General features: G+C 57.0%; 2 protein-coding genes across 2 annotated transcripts; one reads left to right on the forward strand and one right to left on the reverse strand.

Moving 5' to 3' along the window:
* Positions 1–2,881: 2,881 nt before the first annotated feature.
* Positions 2,882–5,686, forward strand: LOC113833391 (growth/differentiation factor 15-like). The gene is made up of 2 exons (XM_027394727.2): positions 2,882–4,012; positions 4,621–5,686. The coding sequence occupies exons 1-2, from the start codon at positions 3,733–3,735 to the stop codon at positions 5,250–5,252; spliced, it is 912 nt and encodes a 303-aa protein (XP_027250528.1). The 5' UTR covers positions 2,882–3,732; the 3' UTR covers positions 5,253–5,686.
* Positions 5,687–7,363: 1,677 nt separating this feature from the next.
* Positions 7,364–11,543, reverse strand: Lrrc25 (leucine rich repeat containing 25). The gene is made up of 3 exons (XM_027394725.2): positions 11,376–11,543; positions 10,013–10,889; positions 7,364–8,661 (listed from the first exon to the last, which is right to left on the reverse strand). The coding sequence occupies exons 1-3, from the start codon at positions 11,518–11,520 to the stop codon at positions 8,556–8,558; spliced, it is 1,128 nt and encodes a 375-aa protein (XP_027250526.1). The 5' UTR covers positions 11,521–11,543; the 3' UTR covers positions 7,364–8,555.
* Between the last annotated feature and the right edge of the window lie 3,035 nt (positions 11,544–14,578).

A 14,578-nucleotide genomic window follows, 5' to 3' on the forward strand; every position in this document is an offset into this window, starting at 1 on the left:
TCTGGTCCTTCAGCAGGCTGGAGCACAGAGTGCCACAGTTTGAGACTGGCCAAAGTTAGTTAGACAGTTTGAGACTGTCTCAAAACTCCTAGAAAAAGTCCTGCCCTAGAACTCCAGACACCCACATCTGAGAACTCAGGACAACAGCTTTAAAGGCTTATATAGGAAGATAGGTCGCTCAAAGTGGGGTTTTTTTGGAGACAGGGTTTCTCTGTGTAGCTTTGTGGACCAGGCTGGCCTCTGCCTCCCTAGTGCTGGGATTAAAGGTGAGCTCCACCACTGCCCTGCTCGAAAGTGGGGTCTAGGAGATGCATAGGAGCCAAGATGAAGTTTGCCGGAGCATTTCTGAGTTCTGACTGCCTGAAACTGACATCATCACTGAGAATTTAATGATGTCTTAGTGAACATGGGCTTGCAGCTCCATTAAAGCCACATCTGAGGCCCTGGGCCAGGCTCTGGGGATGTTCCAGATGACCCAGGACCACCCTGACTCCCCAAGGTCATCACAGAGTGGGGACAGCAGGTCACCCTGTCCTCTAGTGACTCCCATGACATTTCCAATTGATCTGGTGGATCACGAGAGGGCCGGTGCTTTCCTGTGTTGACACAGGTGGGGCTGGCCCAGCGTGGGCAGCTCACCTCTGCCCCAGTGAGTGGCCTCGGGACCCAGAAATGCTTTTCCTGGCGAGGAAGTCAGGGTCCTGGCCGGCTGAGGTAATGGCTGGCCGGCTGCCCACAAACGGGTCACCCTGCTCCTCTGCGTGGCCCCGGAACCGGTGATGAGGTCATCAACTGAGGATTTTGGGGAAGGGAAGCCAAGTTGGCAGGATGCCACATTCCAGAGTTTTCTGAACCAGAAATCTCTGTTGGGGGGGCATGATGATACTTATCAGAGGACGGGACCCCACGGGGCCTTGCTGCTCTGGAGCCCTTGGAGAACATTCCATGAACACAGTGAACAGCTGACTGATCCTGGTCTTAAAGAGACAGGTGCGGGTTTATGGGCATGAGTGCCACTCTGCGTAGGGAGGATGGAATAGTATACAGCAAGGAAAAGAGCTGGGTGCCATCTCGGCACTCAGGAGAGGGAAGCAGGAAGATTGTGGGTTTGGGGTCACAGAGTGAGGGGACGCTGGGGCAGGAGGAACTTCCCTTAGGCTGGCCTCTGACATATGTGTTTCTCTGGGGACTTACCCCCCCCCCCAAACGACAGCCTGACTACCTGCCCAGGTTTGGAAGGTGTCTCAAGTCCTTACCAGGTTTTGACCGGGGAGGAAAGACAAACTCAGCGAGTTGGTTTTGAGTATAAGTTTTACTGCACACTTTCGTCAAAGCAACACACAAGCATAAGCAAACAATCCACTCACATCAGGGGGTACCTCTCCTGGCTCGGGACTTCAGTTCCTCTGGATTCAGGCCAGCGAGTCTCCTGAGGGCCCGGTGTCATGGAGTCGGGCTCAGAGCAGGCAGCACTCAGCTTGATGGACTGGTTGTCAGATTAGCGGAGGAGAGCTCCAGGACATAGAGTCGTGGTACACTCTAAAATTCCTAGTTCTGAGCTGGTCCTTAAATAATTCGCTAAATCGTGCTAATCACAGTTTGCCATACTTCTCACATTTTCACTCTTATCTACAACGGCTGGGCTGCGTAGTGGGCCTATGCTCCCTTTCCTTTAATCTTTCTTCAGTCAGGCCTTTGCCTGCCTGGTTGTAGCCTCTGTGCTAATCTCCCTCCAGCCAGGCCTTTGCCTGCCTGGTTACAAGGCTCCTTACAGAAGGCATCAAAGTGCACTGGTGCATTTACTGAGTGCCTACTGTGTACTCAGGTCACATGGGGTCACTAGACCTCGGCCAAGGCCTGTGGTGACCCCACGGGATGAAGCTGGAGGCTTAGCAAGTCACACGCATCGGTGGTGGCGGTCTGGGTAACCCCCCCCCCCCCAAGGGTGCGCTGGAACCCAGGGCTGATGTTGTTAGGAAAGCGGTCGGTCTGCCGCTGAGCCAGGCCCGGGCTCAGGGCAGCAGTTTAAGAAGATGCCTAGGTACAGAGGTAGCCTGAGCTACCTGGGGATGCTGCCTTCTCGGCCTGCAGGGTCAGGCTGGGTACAGAGGCGCCGAGAACAGCCAGGCTTGTCCCCACACCGGCGCGGCAGCCGGGGCCTGTTCAGCCTTGGAGAGTGGCCGCAGCCGCCAGGTGGCGCCAGGCAACTCGAGTCGAGCCGGGTTGGAAGGAGCGGTCGAGCAGCCAAGGAGAGGAAGGGAAGCGGCAGCTCCGGCCTCTGCAGCCTAACACCTAATGCTGACGCGTCTCTACAGCCGTCTCCCAGGGCCGCCCACACCTACGCAGCCAGCCGTACCCCAAGACCCCCAAGCACCGGCCTTTGCTTGGACGCAGAGCTGAGGTCACAGGGGACCGCTGGACGGCGCCTCCGTTTGTGGTGTGCGCACAACCTCTCAAGTCCTCCTTCGCACCCCGAAGATGCAGGCCTCCGCAGCTTTCACAGAAAGGGAAACTGAGGCTCCGCCGTCGGAAGGCCCCGACGTCTGGTGTGGCCGGGAGCAGGGCGCTGCAGTGTGACCCAGGCCCGCTCCTCCATAGGGGCAGAAAAAAGCCAGGGATGAAAATCACCCCAGAACCCCACTCGCACCGGCTGGGTGACCCCCAGGCTGCCCCCTCCCACGGGGTGCAGTGACCTCAAAACTCCCACAGCTGCTAGCTGAGGTTGGGGCCATCTCCATCCAAACTGACCCTGAAGAGATGCACATTTGGGTAAAGGGTCCTGGGGTACAGGTAGCGGGGGAGGGGGGGGGGGCAGGGGTCTGCAGGAGGAGGGGGTCGGGGTCAGCGGGGGTGGGGGAGACTTCTGGGGTCCGCCTCTGGCTCTGTACCTCAGGCCCACACCTTTGCAGCCTTTACTGCAAGCACCAGGCCAGTGGGGCCAAGGGGATGGCAGTGGGTGGGGATTTACCATGGGACAAGGAGCCCCTGTCAATCACAGCCTGGAGTGAACCTCATGGGACAGAAGCCAGACCCTAGCAGGTGCCTTTGGTGACACCTCCTGGTGCACGGCTTGCTCACCACCCTCCGCAGGCCCAGGTGGTGGTCAGGTCACCGCCTCCATCCCCAGGGCCCACTGTGGACTTGTGGCCGCTCCCCCCCCCCCCGCGGGAGGAGTCAGAGGCCGGGACCTGGGTGTGAGCACCCAGTCAGCCTGGAAAGGCAAAGTTAGCTAAGGCTTCCTGGAGCGGGGGCTGTTTGCACCGCGTCTTGCAGGGACGAGAACCTGACTGAGTAGGAGCAGTGAGCCCCCGCTGGTGCCTTGCCCCTCTGTCACAGCCAGTTTGGTCAGGGTTGTAAGCAGCTCTGGGACACTGAGGCAGGCATAGGGTGACTTGCCCAAACTTGCCCGGTCTAGCTTTTTCTTAGCTCTTTTTGTGTCATCTCTACCTTCGGTGGGGGAGGGGGCAGGAAGAGGGGGAGACGGAAGAGTCCACTTGAACTTCAGTCTGTCCTCCTCCGTCACATGTTCTGTGGGATGGTCAGCCTTCACTGTCACCAGACCCCGCGGTTCACCTCCCCCGCCCGGCCCTCGGAGTTCCCGCCCGGATCAGCCTGGTCACCCGAGTTGGCACCGCGCGCGGGGGCGGGGCGGGGCGGACAGAGTCCGGGCTATAAAGGCGGTGGCAGAACAGCCTTCTGCTCAAACCCGCACGCACGCAGGGCACCACAGACATGACCCTGCCCGCGCCCGAGGCGCAGCCTCCAGGCGGCTCGCAGCTGAGGTTCCTGCTGTTCCTGCTGCTGCTGCTGCTGCTGATGTCGTGGCCGTCGCCCGGGGACGCCCTGGCACTGTCCGAGCAGCCACGCTCGCACCCGGAGTCCCAGCTCGACGCCCACGAGCTGCGAGGTCGCTTCCAGGAGCTGCTGAGCCGGCTGCACGCCAACCGCAGCCAGGAGGCTGAGCGCGCGGAGCTCATCCGCAGCCCGGCCGTGCGGGTCCTCACTCCGGAAGGTGCGTGGTGTCGGGGACCCCGCGAGGCTCCCCCAGCCCCGGCCTCAGTTTCCCCGGCTGTGAAGGGCGAGAAGGTCCTGTCCCTCCTGGGGTGGCCGCAGCCCTGCGTGCGGCGGGATGGGCAGCCCGTCCCCAGACCGGAGAGGTCAGGGTCGCTCGCGAGGGCGCACAGCGCTCGGGTGGGGTGGTCAGGGGCCCTGAAGGGGCGAGGCGGGGACGACGGCCGCTGGGAGCCGCAGGGAAAGAACCCTCAGGAACTAAACCGCGAGTCTGACGCAATCGCGGCTGTAACAAGTGGGAGTCGCCGGGCTGGGAGGGAGGAGGACCCGGGGCGGCTCCTGTCGCGCACGGCTCCTGTCGCGCACGGGAGGCTGAGGCAGGAGGCTTGCCACGGGTCGAGGCCAGCTGGGGCTGCATAGCGGGAACCTGTCACAAGCCTACGCTCTTCTGGGGGCTTGTGCAGCAAGGTGGGTCCCCAGCCCAGGGCAGTGCTCCTGCCTGCGCTTCCCCGTTCTGAGGCAGGCGCGGTGGCGCACGCCTTGGTCCCGGGGCCGCGCCCCGCGCACGGGCCGGGCGCGCGTGACAGCTCTCCCTCCCTTCCTTCCCAGTGCGACGCGGGCCGCGTGGCCGCCTGCTGCTCCGCGTCCGCCGGGCGTCGCTGACCCGGGGTCTGCCCGAAGCCTACCGCGTGCACCGAGCGCGGCTCCTGCTGACGCCGTCGTCGCGGCCCTGGGACGTCACCCGGACGCTGCAGCGCGCGCTAAGCCTCGGGGGACCCCGCGACCGCACACTGCGCCTGCGCCTGGCGCCGCCCCCCGACCTGGCCGCGACGCCCTCTAGCGGCGCGCGCCTGGAACTGCACCTGCGGCCGGTCGCCGGCAGGGGGCGCCGCAGCGCGCATGCGCGCCTCAGAGACTCCTGCCCGCTGGGTCCCGGGCGCTGCTGTCACTTGCAGACTGTGCAGGCGACCCTCGAGGACCTGGGCTGGAGCGACTGGGTCCTGTCCCCGCGCCAGCTGCACCTGAGCATGTGCGTGGGCGAGTGCCCTCACCTCTACCGCTCGGCCAGCACGCACGCGCAGATCAAGGCGCGCCTGCACGGCCTGCAGCCCGACCGGGTGCCTGCCCCCTGCTGTGTCCCCTCCAGCTACACCCCGGTGGTCCTCATGCACCAGACGGACAGCGGCGTGTCACTGCAGACCTACGACGACCTGGTGGCCCGAGGCTGCCACTGCGCATGAGCGCCGGGCCACGCCTCTCACCTGCACTCCACCCTGCTATTTATATTTGTATTTATTAATATTATTAATTTATTGGGGTCTGGCTGGGTGGGTGGATTGTGTATTTATTTAAAGCTCCGTAATAAACGTGAGACTGGTTTCTATGGGGGTCTGAGACCGTGCCTCGGTGACATTGGAAAGACACCCACATCCCTAGCCTCAGTTTCCCCAAGACAGCAGCTGAAGGGATGAGTGGGTGAGAATGAATGACATGTCAGGCCTCTCAGGCAGGGCTCCTGAAGCTGCTCCATGAGTAAAGGGGTTTGTACCCAATCCTGATGCCCTGGGTTCGATTCCAATGGACTCACTTGGTCACATAGTGATCTGACTCTTGACAGCAGATGTCCTCTCATCTCCAATGTGCTGCTCTCTCTCTCTCTCTCTCTCTCTCTCTCTCTCTCTCTCTCTCTCTCTCTCTCTCTCTCTCTCTCTCTCACACACACACACACACACAAATACAATGCAACAAAAAATTGTTTTAAGGCCAGAGAGATGGCTCTTCCAGAAGACCCAGGTTCAATTCCCAGCACCCACATGGCAGCTCACAACTGTCTGCAGCTCTGGTTTCAGGGGATCTGACACCTTTATAACAATGCTTATAAAATAAAGGTTTTCTTTTAAACTTTTTTAAAAAAGAGTTGTGGCATATCTGGACTGTGCTCCTGTGACTGTGTGATTTGTCACAGGGACAGTGCCTGGCTCCACCTTAGTCACTCTGCTAGTGGCCCTTCCAGTATGCCTGGGGTTACCTTTTCAAACATAGGCAGCCTGAGGTCATCAAGTTCGAGATTCTACATGACCATGCTGACCCCAGCAGGGAAGAGGTCATCACCTTTCCTGCTTCTAGCAATTGACTTCACGATAATTCTGCCTCTGATCTTTCTCATGAAAAGAGCAAGGAGTAAACAGTAAGTTATGAGGTTCCACCCAGGCTTCATCTCCCAGGAGAGACATTCCTCCTGTGTGAATTTCAGAATTGCTGAGTTCAGGCCCTCTGAGATGTGTGAAAGTGTCTCTTCCCACATCATTCACAGTGAAAGAATGGGTGGTTTGGATGGTCTGGTAAAAAAAAATCACCTGATGGGCTGGAGAGATGGCTCAGTGGTTAAGAACACTTATTTCTCTTCCAGAAGACCCAGGTTCAATTCCCAGCACCCACAAGGCAGCTCACAAACTGTCTGTAACTCCAGATTCAGGAGACTGGATACCCATGGCAAAACACCAATGCACATAAAATAAAAATAAATAAAGAAAAGAATATATATATATATATATATATATATATAGAGAGAGAGAGAGAGAGAGAGAGAGAGAGAGTCACCTGATAGGCAGGGTGAGTTCAAGGCCAGCCTGTTCTACAAAGCAAGTTCCAGGACAGCCAGGGCTACACAGAGAAACCCTGTCTTGAAAAACAAAAAACAAACAAGCAACAAAAGTCCTGAGGTGGGGCAGGGCAGGACCAATGGTAAAGAGGACCCTCAGAGAGAGCACTCTCCCGGCAGACCAGCCACTGCCACAGCCACCTGTCTGCTGGTGGTCCAGTTGTGTGAGCAGGGAGGAAGAGCAAGCCAGTAAGCAGCCCAAGGCCTTTCATCCCTGGTGGCTCCCTTGGGTCTCCCGCCCAGCAACAGGAACCCACCGGGATGTCAGACACCAAAGCAGCAGTGTCCTTTCTGTCCTCAGCAGTTTCAGCCTGCACCAGCTGCTCCTGGGGTCTTTTCCTCTCCACTCCCCAGCTCCTAGGCACCCTGCAGGACCTACTGCAGATTCCCCTGTTATATGGAACCCTGTTCAAACCCTCAGGGTCTCCTAGGGACTTTCCTCCCATCTCTCCTGCAAACCAGACCCAGCAGCCCAGTACTAGGAGTGACCAGGTTGTGTCTCAGCAGGACCTGGACCAGCAGGAAGTGTCTTATAAACTGATGAAACACACTGATCTCTGGGGAGCTCGGCTGAGGAACCCTGGAAGGCTTCTCGGGAGAGGCATGCTGCACCTGGGCCTCTGTATTAGTCACAGTTCTGCAGAGTAACAGAACTTACAGAATGAATCTCTCTCTATGTATAGGGAAAGGGTTTATTGAAGGATTTACAGGCTGCAGTCCAGGTAATCAACAATGGCAGGCTGTGAACAGAAAGAATCCAGTAGTTGTTCAGTCTACAAGGCTGGAGGTCTCTGCTGGTCTTCAGTATATACTGGAGTCTTGAAGAAGTAGGTTCCAATGCCAGGGAAGGAATGGATGTGCTAGCAAGTTGAGGGCAAGCAGACAAAAACCAAAAGTTTCCTTCTTCTATGTCCTATTAGACTTCAGCAGAAGTTGTGGCCAGATTAAAGGTGTGTTTTCCTGCCTCAAGAACCACATCAAAAGCATGTGTCTGACATCCCAAAGTTTGGACTGGAAGTGGATCTTCAGCCGGGTGGTGGTGGCGCAGCCTTCAATCCTAGCACTCAGGAGGCAGAGGCAGGTGGATCTCTGTGAGTTCCAGGACAGCCAGGGCTACACAGAGAAACCCTGTCTTGAAAATCAAAACAAAAAGAAAGAAGAAAAAGAAGTGCATCTTCCCACTTGGAAGTAAGCAGCAATCCCTCACAGGTGTGCCCTCTGTTTTGGGCTTTAGTCAATTCCAGATGCAGTCAGGTTGACAACCAAGAGCAGTGCCACAGCCTTGAAGTGTTCTTTGGGTGGCGTTGCTTTGTTTTTAATTTGTATGTCTGTTTGGTGAGCAGTGAACCCAGGTGGGAAGGACAGAAGGAAAGAAAAAGGGACACAAGGAGCCGGGGAGCCACATAGGCTACAAGCCCCTGACCCAGGGTCCCTGAGCTCTGGGTAGGGGGGAGGGTAGAGGAGGGCAGGGTGGCAAAGAAGGGTAGTAGAGGGTAGGGGAGAGCAGGAAGGGGGTGAGGCAGGGGAGGTAGAGGAGAGCAGGGGTTAGGGGAGGATGGGGAAAGCAGTGAGGACAGGGGAGAGCAGGGCTAGAAGGCAGACAAGGAAGAGGAGTGCAGGGGGGAGGGGAGGGAGGGGGAGAGGGGGCTTACCCTGGGGGGAGGGATGGGTGCAGAGCCACTTGGGAATCCAAGATAGAGATGTGGTCTCCCCGTGTGCCCTGCAGTGTTTATTGAGCACCACCTACACACTGACTGGAGGGTCCTCAAGGTCCTCGTGTCCCCTCTGACCTGGAGAGTCCTGGGGAGCATGGGGCTGCAGTGGCGGAGTCTCAAGGCTCCTCCCACAGAGTGGCTCAGAGCCGGGCCGGGTACTCCTCCTCCTATGCTGGGGCCCGTCCCAGGGTCTCCAGGTTGCAGTAGACAGGCTGAGGGTCCAGGTCGGCACCCTTGTAATTCATGTAGAAATCGGTGTCCTCGGAAGGGCTCCTTAGGGGACAGATGGGCGTCAGGGCCACAGGGTCACAAAGGGCTGTGGAGCTCTCTCTCCCTTTCCCCATCTCTCTCTCTCTCTCCCTCCCTCCCTCCCTCCCTCCCTCCCTCCTTCCCTCCCTCCCTCCCTCTCCCTTCCTTTCTCTCTCAATCCCACCCTCCACCTCCCTCTCTCTCTCTCTCACAGTCCTGGAGCTCTTAAGTGAATCCTTTGTAGTAGTGGGTTGTTTGGATGAGCTTGTCTCTCATGGGCAGAGATTTAACCACTCAGCACCCAGTGGGTGGGCAAATCACTCCTATACCTCAGAAAGCCTCGTTTCTACACCATCAAAATACAAGGGTGGAAAAGACACACATGTGTGTGCTGTGTGAGAGGTTCATGTACACACGCGTGTGCATGAATAGTGTGTGTGCTGTGTGAGAGGGGCATGTACACACGCGTGTGCATGCATAGTGTGTGTGCACCACCGCCCGGCCCGACATCCTTTTTTTAACGGTTTTCCTTATTATCATTTGCCTCTGAGCACAGAAGAGACTGTGAGAGGCTCTGGGAGAGCCATGTGGGTGGGAGGACCCGGGTCCTCAGAAGGGCAGCACATAGTCTCCTCCCGCTGGGGTGGTGACCTTCCCCATCCCTTCCCGCCCGCTACTTCTGCTTTTTCAACATTTGCGTCTCATTTACATACCCCTCCTGCTCAGCAACAAGTTACCCAAATCCCCGGCCTCAGCTTCCAGCCGCCCCCCCTTTCCTTCCTTCCTTCTTCCTAGCCCTCCCCGAGGCCCACAAACCTCCCCCACTTTTTTCTTTCTTTTGTTTTTTTTCTCTCTGTTTGTGAATTTGGTTTGTTGAGAAAGTTTCATGTGGTCCGGGCTGCTGGCCTCAAGCTTGGGATCCTCCTGCCTCCACCCCACAGTGCTGGGAAAACAGGCAGGCACCACCTTTGCTACTTTACCCAGGTTTAACCGGTTGAACATCCACATCACAGGAAGATTCAGGAGTCCCCCCCCCCCCCCCCCCAGCAGCGCTCAGTCTGGGCGGCTTACAGATTCACTCCACCCCAGCCCTGCTTCTCCTCCTTCCTCCAGAACTGTGAACTGGGTTTACAGGTCACATAGTGAGGAGCTGCACCGCCCACCCCTTCCCCGAGGTGAGGTAGGTCTGCAGTCCTCACACAAACAGAGATGAGAAGTTACTTGGCCCGTGCCATACCGCCTGCCTGGGGCCCACTTTAAATGCTCAGGCTGGCAATCCTCCTGCCTCTGACTCCTGAGGGCTGAGATGACAGGCACACACCAGCATGCTCAGCTGAAGCTGAGTAACTACCCACTTCGGACAGGTGTCACTCACCTGGGTGCAGCCCATGGGCAGTCCTCATCCAGTTCACCTATGAAGACATTCTCATAGTCCAGCGTGGACCCGTCTGAATTTGTGTCCAAGGCCTTGGGGCCCAGTGGCTGGCTGCTGTGCCTTGGATGGAAGTCTGTCACCTGTCTGGGGACATTGTGTGAACTCTGGTCTTTGCTGAGGCCCTGGATACTGGCTCCTTGGTGTCGCCGAAGTCTCCAGGCCAGCACAGATCCACTGACAACCATAGCCAGGAAGACGGTCCCTGCCACAAGGGCACCGATGATGCCTGGGGCCAAGCGGAGGGGACAGCTGGCCTGGAGGAAGGTGGAGAGGTTCCTTGGGGCTCCAGTGTCTGGGTGGAGACACAGCAGCTCCTGCTCTCCAGAGCAGTTATTCCAGCGAATGTCATGCCAAGAGGCCAGCCCACAGCTGCAGTCAGCCCTGAGCTCCAGGTCACAACGCAGGGCCAGCGACTGGTCCACAATGGCCAGAGGGTTGTGGGTGACAATCAGAGTTTGCAGCTTCCCCAGGTTGGCAAAGAAGACCCCGGGGAGTCCCTGCAACCCATTCCTAGACAGGTCCAGGACTTGCAGGTGGCTGGCCTGCAGGGGCTGGGTCCTCGGCAGGGACAGGCCAAGGCCGCTGAAATTGAGGCAGGTGTCATTGAATGTCTCGGTCCAGTCCACATTGCTTGGGGACACCATGCAGGTGAGATCTTGACTCCCAGACTCATGGAGCAGGGCCAATAGCAGCAGGAGACATGACCACAGCAACCTGGTCCTGGTGGCCCCCATTCTAGAAACCTGTGTGGGGACACGGGTGTCCGATGGCGATCTCACCCTGTGGTCTCCCCTTCTCTCCCTGTTCAGTTTAAATACTGTGGGTTTAAAAAAAAAACATTAATAATTCAAACCAGGCTAGAGGAGGTGGTGGCACACCTTTAATCCCGGCACTTGGCTGGCAGAGTTAGGTGGATCTCTGTGAGTTTGAGGCCAGCCTGCTCTACATAGTAAGACCCTGTCTCAAACCCAAATAAAATGCCCTCAACCAACTCAGGCTCTTCTGACATGGAAGCACATGGCCCCTGGTTGGCCCCTGGTTACATGTCTCTGGTCCCCAGGCCTCCATCTTCTGGTCTTTGAAATGGGTGCATTGGATGACTGCTGGAAGGCTAGACCACCCTCCCACACACCTGCCCAACTTCAGATCACCTGCAGCACTGTCATATGAAGACTGGTGATTGTGGACACCACCCAGCCCGGGTCCTGGCAACCTCTTCCCCACAGACCCTGGGTCTGCAGGGCAGACCCAGGAATTGCAGGAGCCCTTTCCATACAAGCTGCCCAGAGTGCCTGGGTCTCACCTTCTGGCCTTTGTGGTGTCGAAAGCCTCAGGAGGCCTAGAGTCTGGGTTGAGGTTCCCCTTGGCACCCAGGCCAAGCTGCTGAGACTGGTCGACCTGCCGTTCTCCTCCACTTCTGGGCTCAAAGCCTGGGAGAAGAGGAACATGTATTGGAGTGGAGGGGGCAGCGTGGAGACCGGGCCTCTGCAGGCCTCAGGCTCTCACAGAGGAGGAGGGGCAGCTCTGCCCCACTTCTCTCTTGCTGGAAGCCAGTGACCTCACCCTGTGCGCCTCGTGCCCCCCCCCAACCCCGCAGCTTCCCCACCCGCTTCCTGACTTCTGCTTGGCTCTGCAAATATTCACTCAACAAACAATCACTACAAATGCCTCAGCCCTGCACAGGCACTAGGGGTTTTCTGGTCACAGGAAAGGACAGCTAGGCAGTGATACCCCCGTGGAGACAGGACAGGCCCAGAAAAAGGGACAGGGTCCTGCAAGGCATCCTAGAGGAGGCAGCATTAAAGTTGGGGCTTCAACATATGGCTAGGAGTTTGCTACAGTCCTGTGGCCTGAGGAGCAGCTGGCTAGGAGGAAGCCGAAAGAAGGAACTGGCAGTGAGGGCAGGGAGCAGAGGAGCTGGCCTGTCACAGGGCACAGGACCTGGTAGACAGGGGAGCCAGGCGGGCATGTGTGCCAGGGAACGGAGTGTGTCCAGGTGTGAGGACTGTGTGGCCTGGGTCTGTCAGTGGGACACTGACAGGAAGAGGAAGTGGTGAGGTACTGGAGTCGGCAACCAGCTCCTGTGGATTCTCCCCACTCAGCGGCAGGGGCAGGGGGACATGAAAAGCCCAGTGCTGCAGGGCGGGTGACAGGCTGGCCCAGGTCTGTAGGGAACGCTCAGCAGAGAGAGGCTGCTGCACCGTGTATTGGTGCCTGTCACACGATGCCCCATGAGGATGAATTCATGGCACTGAGTGACAGGTGTCAGACACAGTGACAAGAGCAAGCCCCACCCCAACCCCAGCAGCCTCAGATCTGCTGTGACCTTGGGGCTCTTCTTCTGCAAGTATCAAGGGCAGACGCCCAGCAAAGTGAGCGTGTGAAAGCTGCCATCTTCTTTATTGTTACTCCACTCACTTAATTTACTTGGGGGGTTTGTGCTGCAAGGGACACAGACCTCAGCGTGTGCAGGACTCTGCTCTCCCCTCCACCATGTCGTCTCTGCCTGTCAGGTGTGGTGGCACATGCCTTCTTGACAGCCCCAGTTTTGTTTCTGGGAGTCAGGGCCTCTCTGTGCAGCCCGCCCTGCTTTCTTCATTGGGCCCCTGTGTCCTGGGCTGACAGAGTGAGTCTGGTTGCACTGTCTTTTGTGTGTGTGCTGAGCACAATAAAAAGTAGATCAAGCCATGTGGTGGTACACGCCTTTAATCCCAGCCCTCGGGAGGCAGAGGCAGGCGGGTCTCTGTGAGTTTGAGGCCAGCCTGGTCTCCAGAGTGAGTTCCAGGACAGGCTCCAAAGCTACACAGAGAAACCCTGTCTCAAAAACAACAAACAAACAAACAAAAACCACAAAAACAAAAGAAGAAAAAAAGAAAGAAAAGGTAGATGGAGACAAGGAAGTGGGGTGCAGCTGATCCTCAGTTAGGAGACCAGGTGTGGTGCAAGCAGGGCCAGGCCACAAAAATCTCGTGTCACCACAGAGGTCACAGCTGTCCTCATCACCCTAGACCTTTAGGGTAGCCCAAAAACTACATATGCTCAGAGACATCCCAAAATATACAAATGGGGGCAGGGCGGGAGAAGTGAAGCAAGCTTGTTCCTAATTTGAACTAATAAAAAAAAATATCCAAATGCTCTCAGACAACCTTGAAAGCTTCAGAGATATTGGGAGACCTTCCAACCTCTCCAAATGCTAGTGACACACAGGCAAAAGACCCCTAGAGACAGTGACACAGATAAACATGGGGCCCTCAGCACCAAGGTCCCCCACAACTGAGCTCTGCTGTTCGACCTCCCCGTGAGCCACTGTGCGGCACCGGCCATGTCTGAATTGCTGTGCTGGGCATGCCCCCAGGACTCTAGCCTATGGGGTTAGTTGCCTCTGCTGCCTCTCCCTGCCAGGCTCTCTGACACCACAGATCTACACCACAGATCTGCCCACTCTTCCCACAGCCCTGCCTCTGGAGGTGCCCCAGGGCGCATACCCCAGGCCTCCTTCCTGTTGGCCATAGGGGCCATAAGGACTCTTTCAATGGGCACAGTCCATTCTTGTCCATGGCCAAGCAAAGACCTCAGTAAGTGACAGGTGATGTGGAAGGTAGCCAGGGACACCGAGAGCCAGGGGTCAGGTTGAGACTGGCAATCAAACTCTGGCTGGGTCCCATTGTGGGGCAGGCTCCCACTCTGTCCTGCAAACCCAGTTTGTGGTTCCCAGGGAGTTTAGAGGTAAAGGACTCTGAACTATGATTTTTATCTATTCAGCCAGTGTAGCTTAGATTGCCTCAGAACTGTCATCCTCCTGCCTCTGCCTCCCCCGTGTTCGGGGAGGAGCAGAACGGTGCAGCCACCCATGGTGGTATTTTGTACAGGGCAAGAGGGCCTCGTGTTCACGGATAAGCACTAGGGAAACCAGGACTGTGAGCAGCAGGGCTGTCTCTTCCTCTAGAAGAAGGGGTGCATACTTGTTTCCACTCAGAAAGCTGGGGATGGCGGTAGTCAATGTCCTGGGACCTGTGCTGTCTGTGCGGCAATCACTCTGGATTCCACAGACCTTTATGTTGATCTCAGTCATTCTCCCCCCACACTTTCCCCTGAGCACGCTGTTTTTGAGTCAACAGAAGGAATCCTACAGAAGAGGCTGTGCATACTTTGTAAAGAGTCTCAATGTAAACAAGGCTTAAGCTTTACTGTACTCACAAGCTCCAGTCGATCATCTTCAGGACACTTTACCCCAAACTGTGCTGTACTTCAATATAGCTACAGCCAACTGCCAGGGGTCAGACTCCAGAAGCAGGTTCCTGAGTCCTGTTGGACAGGGTTTCCTCTGCAGGTTCTGGCGACTGCAGAGACCCCACAGAATATATTAGCCACTTGTAGGAAAAATAGGCATGACCAAAGCCAGGGTGGCTAACGTAGTGCAGCCCCAAACTGCATTTCTACATGGGAGTCCATGGGGACCCCTGGTCCAGATGATTTTGCAAACAGCCTTGAACCACAAGAACATAG

This window comes from Cricetulus griseus (assembly GCF_003668045.3).
Source record: "Cricetulus griseus strain 17A/GY chromosome 1 unlocalized genomic scaffold, alternate assembly CriGri-PICRH-1.0 chr1_0, whole genome shotgun sequence".
NCBI lineage: Eukaryota > Metazoa > Chordata > Mammalia > Rodentia > Cricetidae > Cricetulus > Cricetulus griseus.

Bases quoted from the DNA above. Each gene is read 5' to 3' on its own strand.
- LOC113833391 (XM_027394727.2), top strand. From the start codon at position 3,733: ATGACCCTGCCCGCGCCCGAGGCGCAGCCTCCAGGCGGCTCGCAGCTG. The intron at 4,013-4,620 runs GTGCGTGGTGTC...CTTCCTTCCCAG, and splicing joins GCGGGTCCTCACTCCGGAAG to TGCGACGCGGGCCGCGTGGC.
- Lrrc25 (XM_027394725.2), bottom strand. From the start codon at position 11,520: ATGTTCCTCTTCTCCCAGGCTTTGAGCCCAGAAGTGGAGGAGAACGGC. The intron at 10,890-11,375 runs GTGAGACCCAGG...TTAAACCCACAG, and splicing joins GACACCACAAAGGCCAGAAG to TATTTAAACTGAACAGGGAG. The intron at 8,662-10,012 runs GTGAGTGACACC...CTGTCCCCTAAG, and splicing joins TGCCCATGGGCTGCACCCAG to GAGCCCTTCCGAGGACACCG.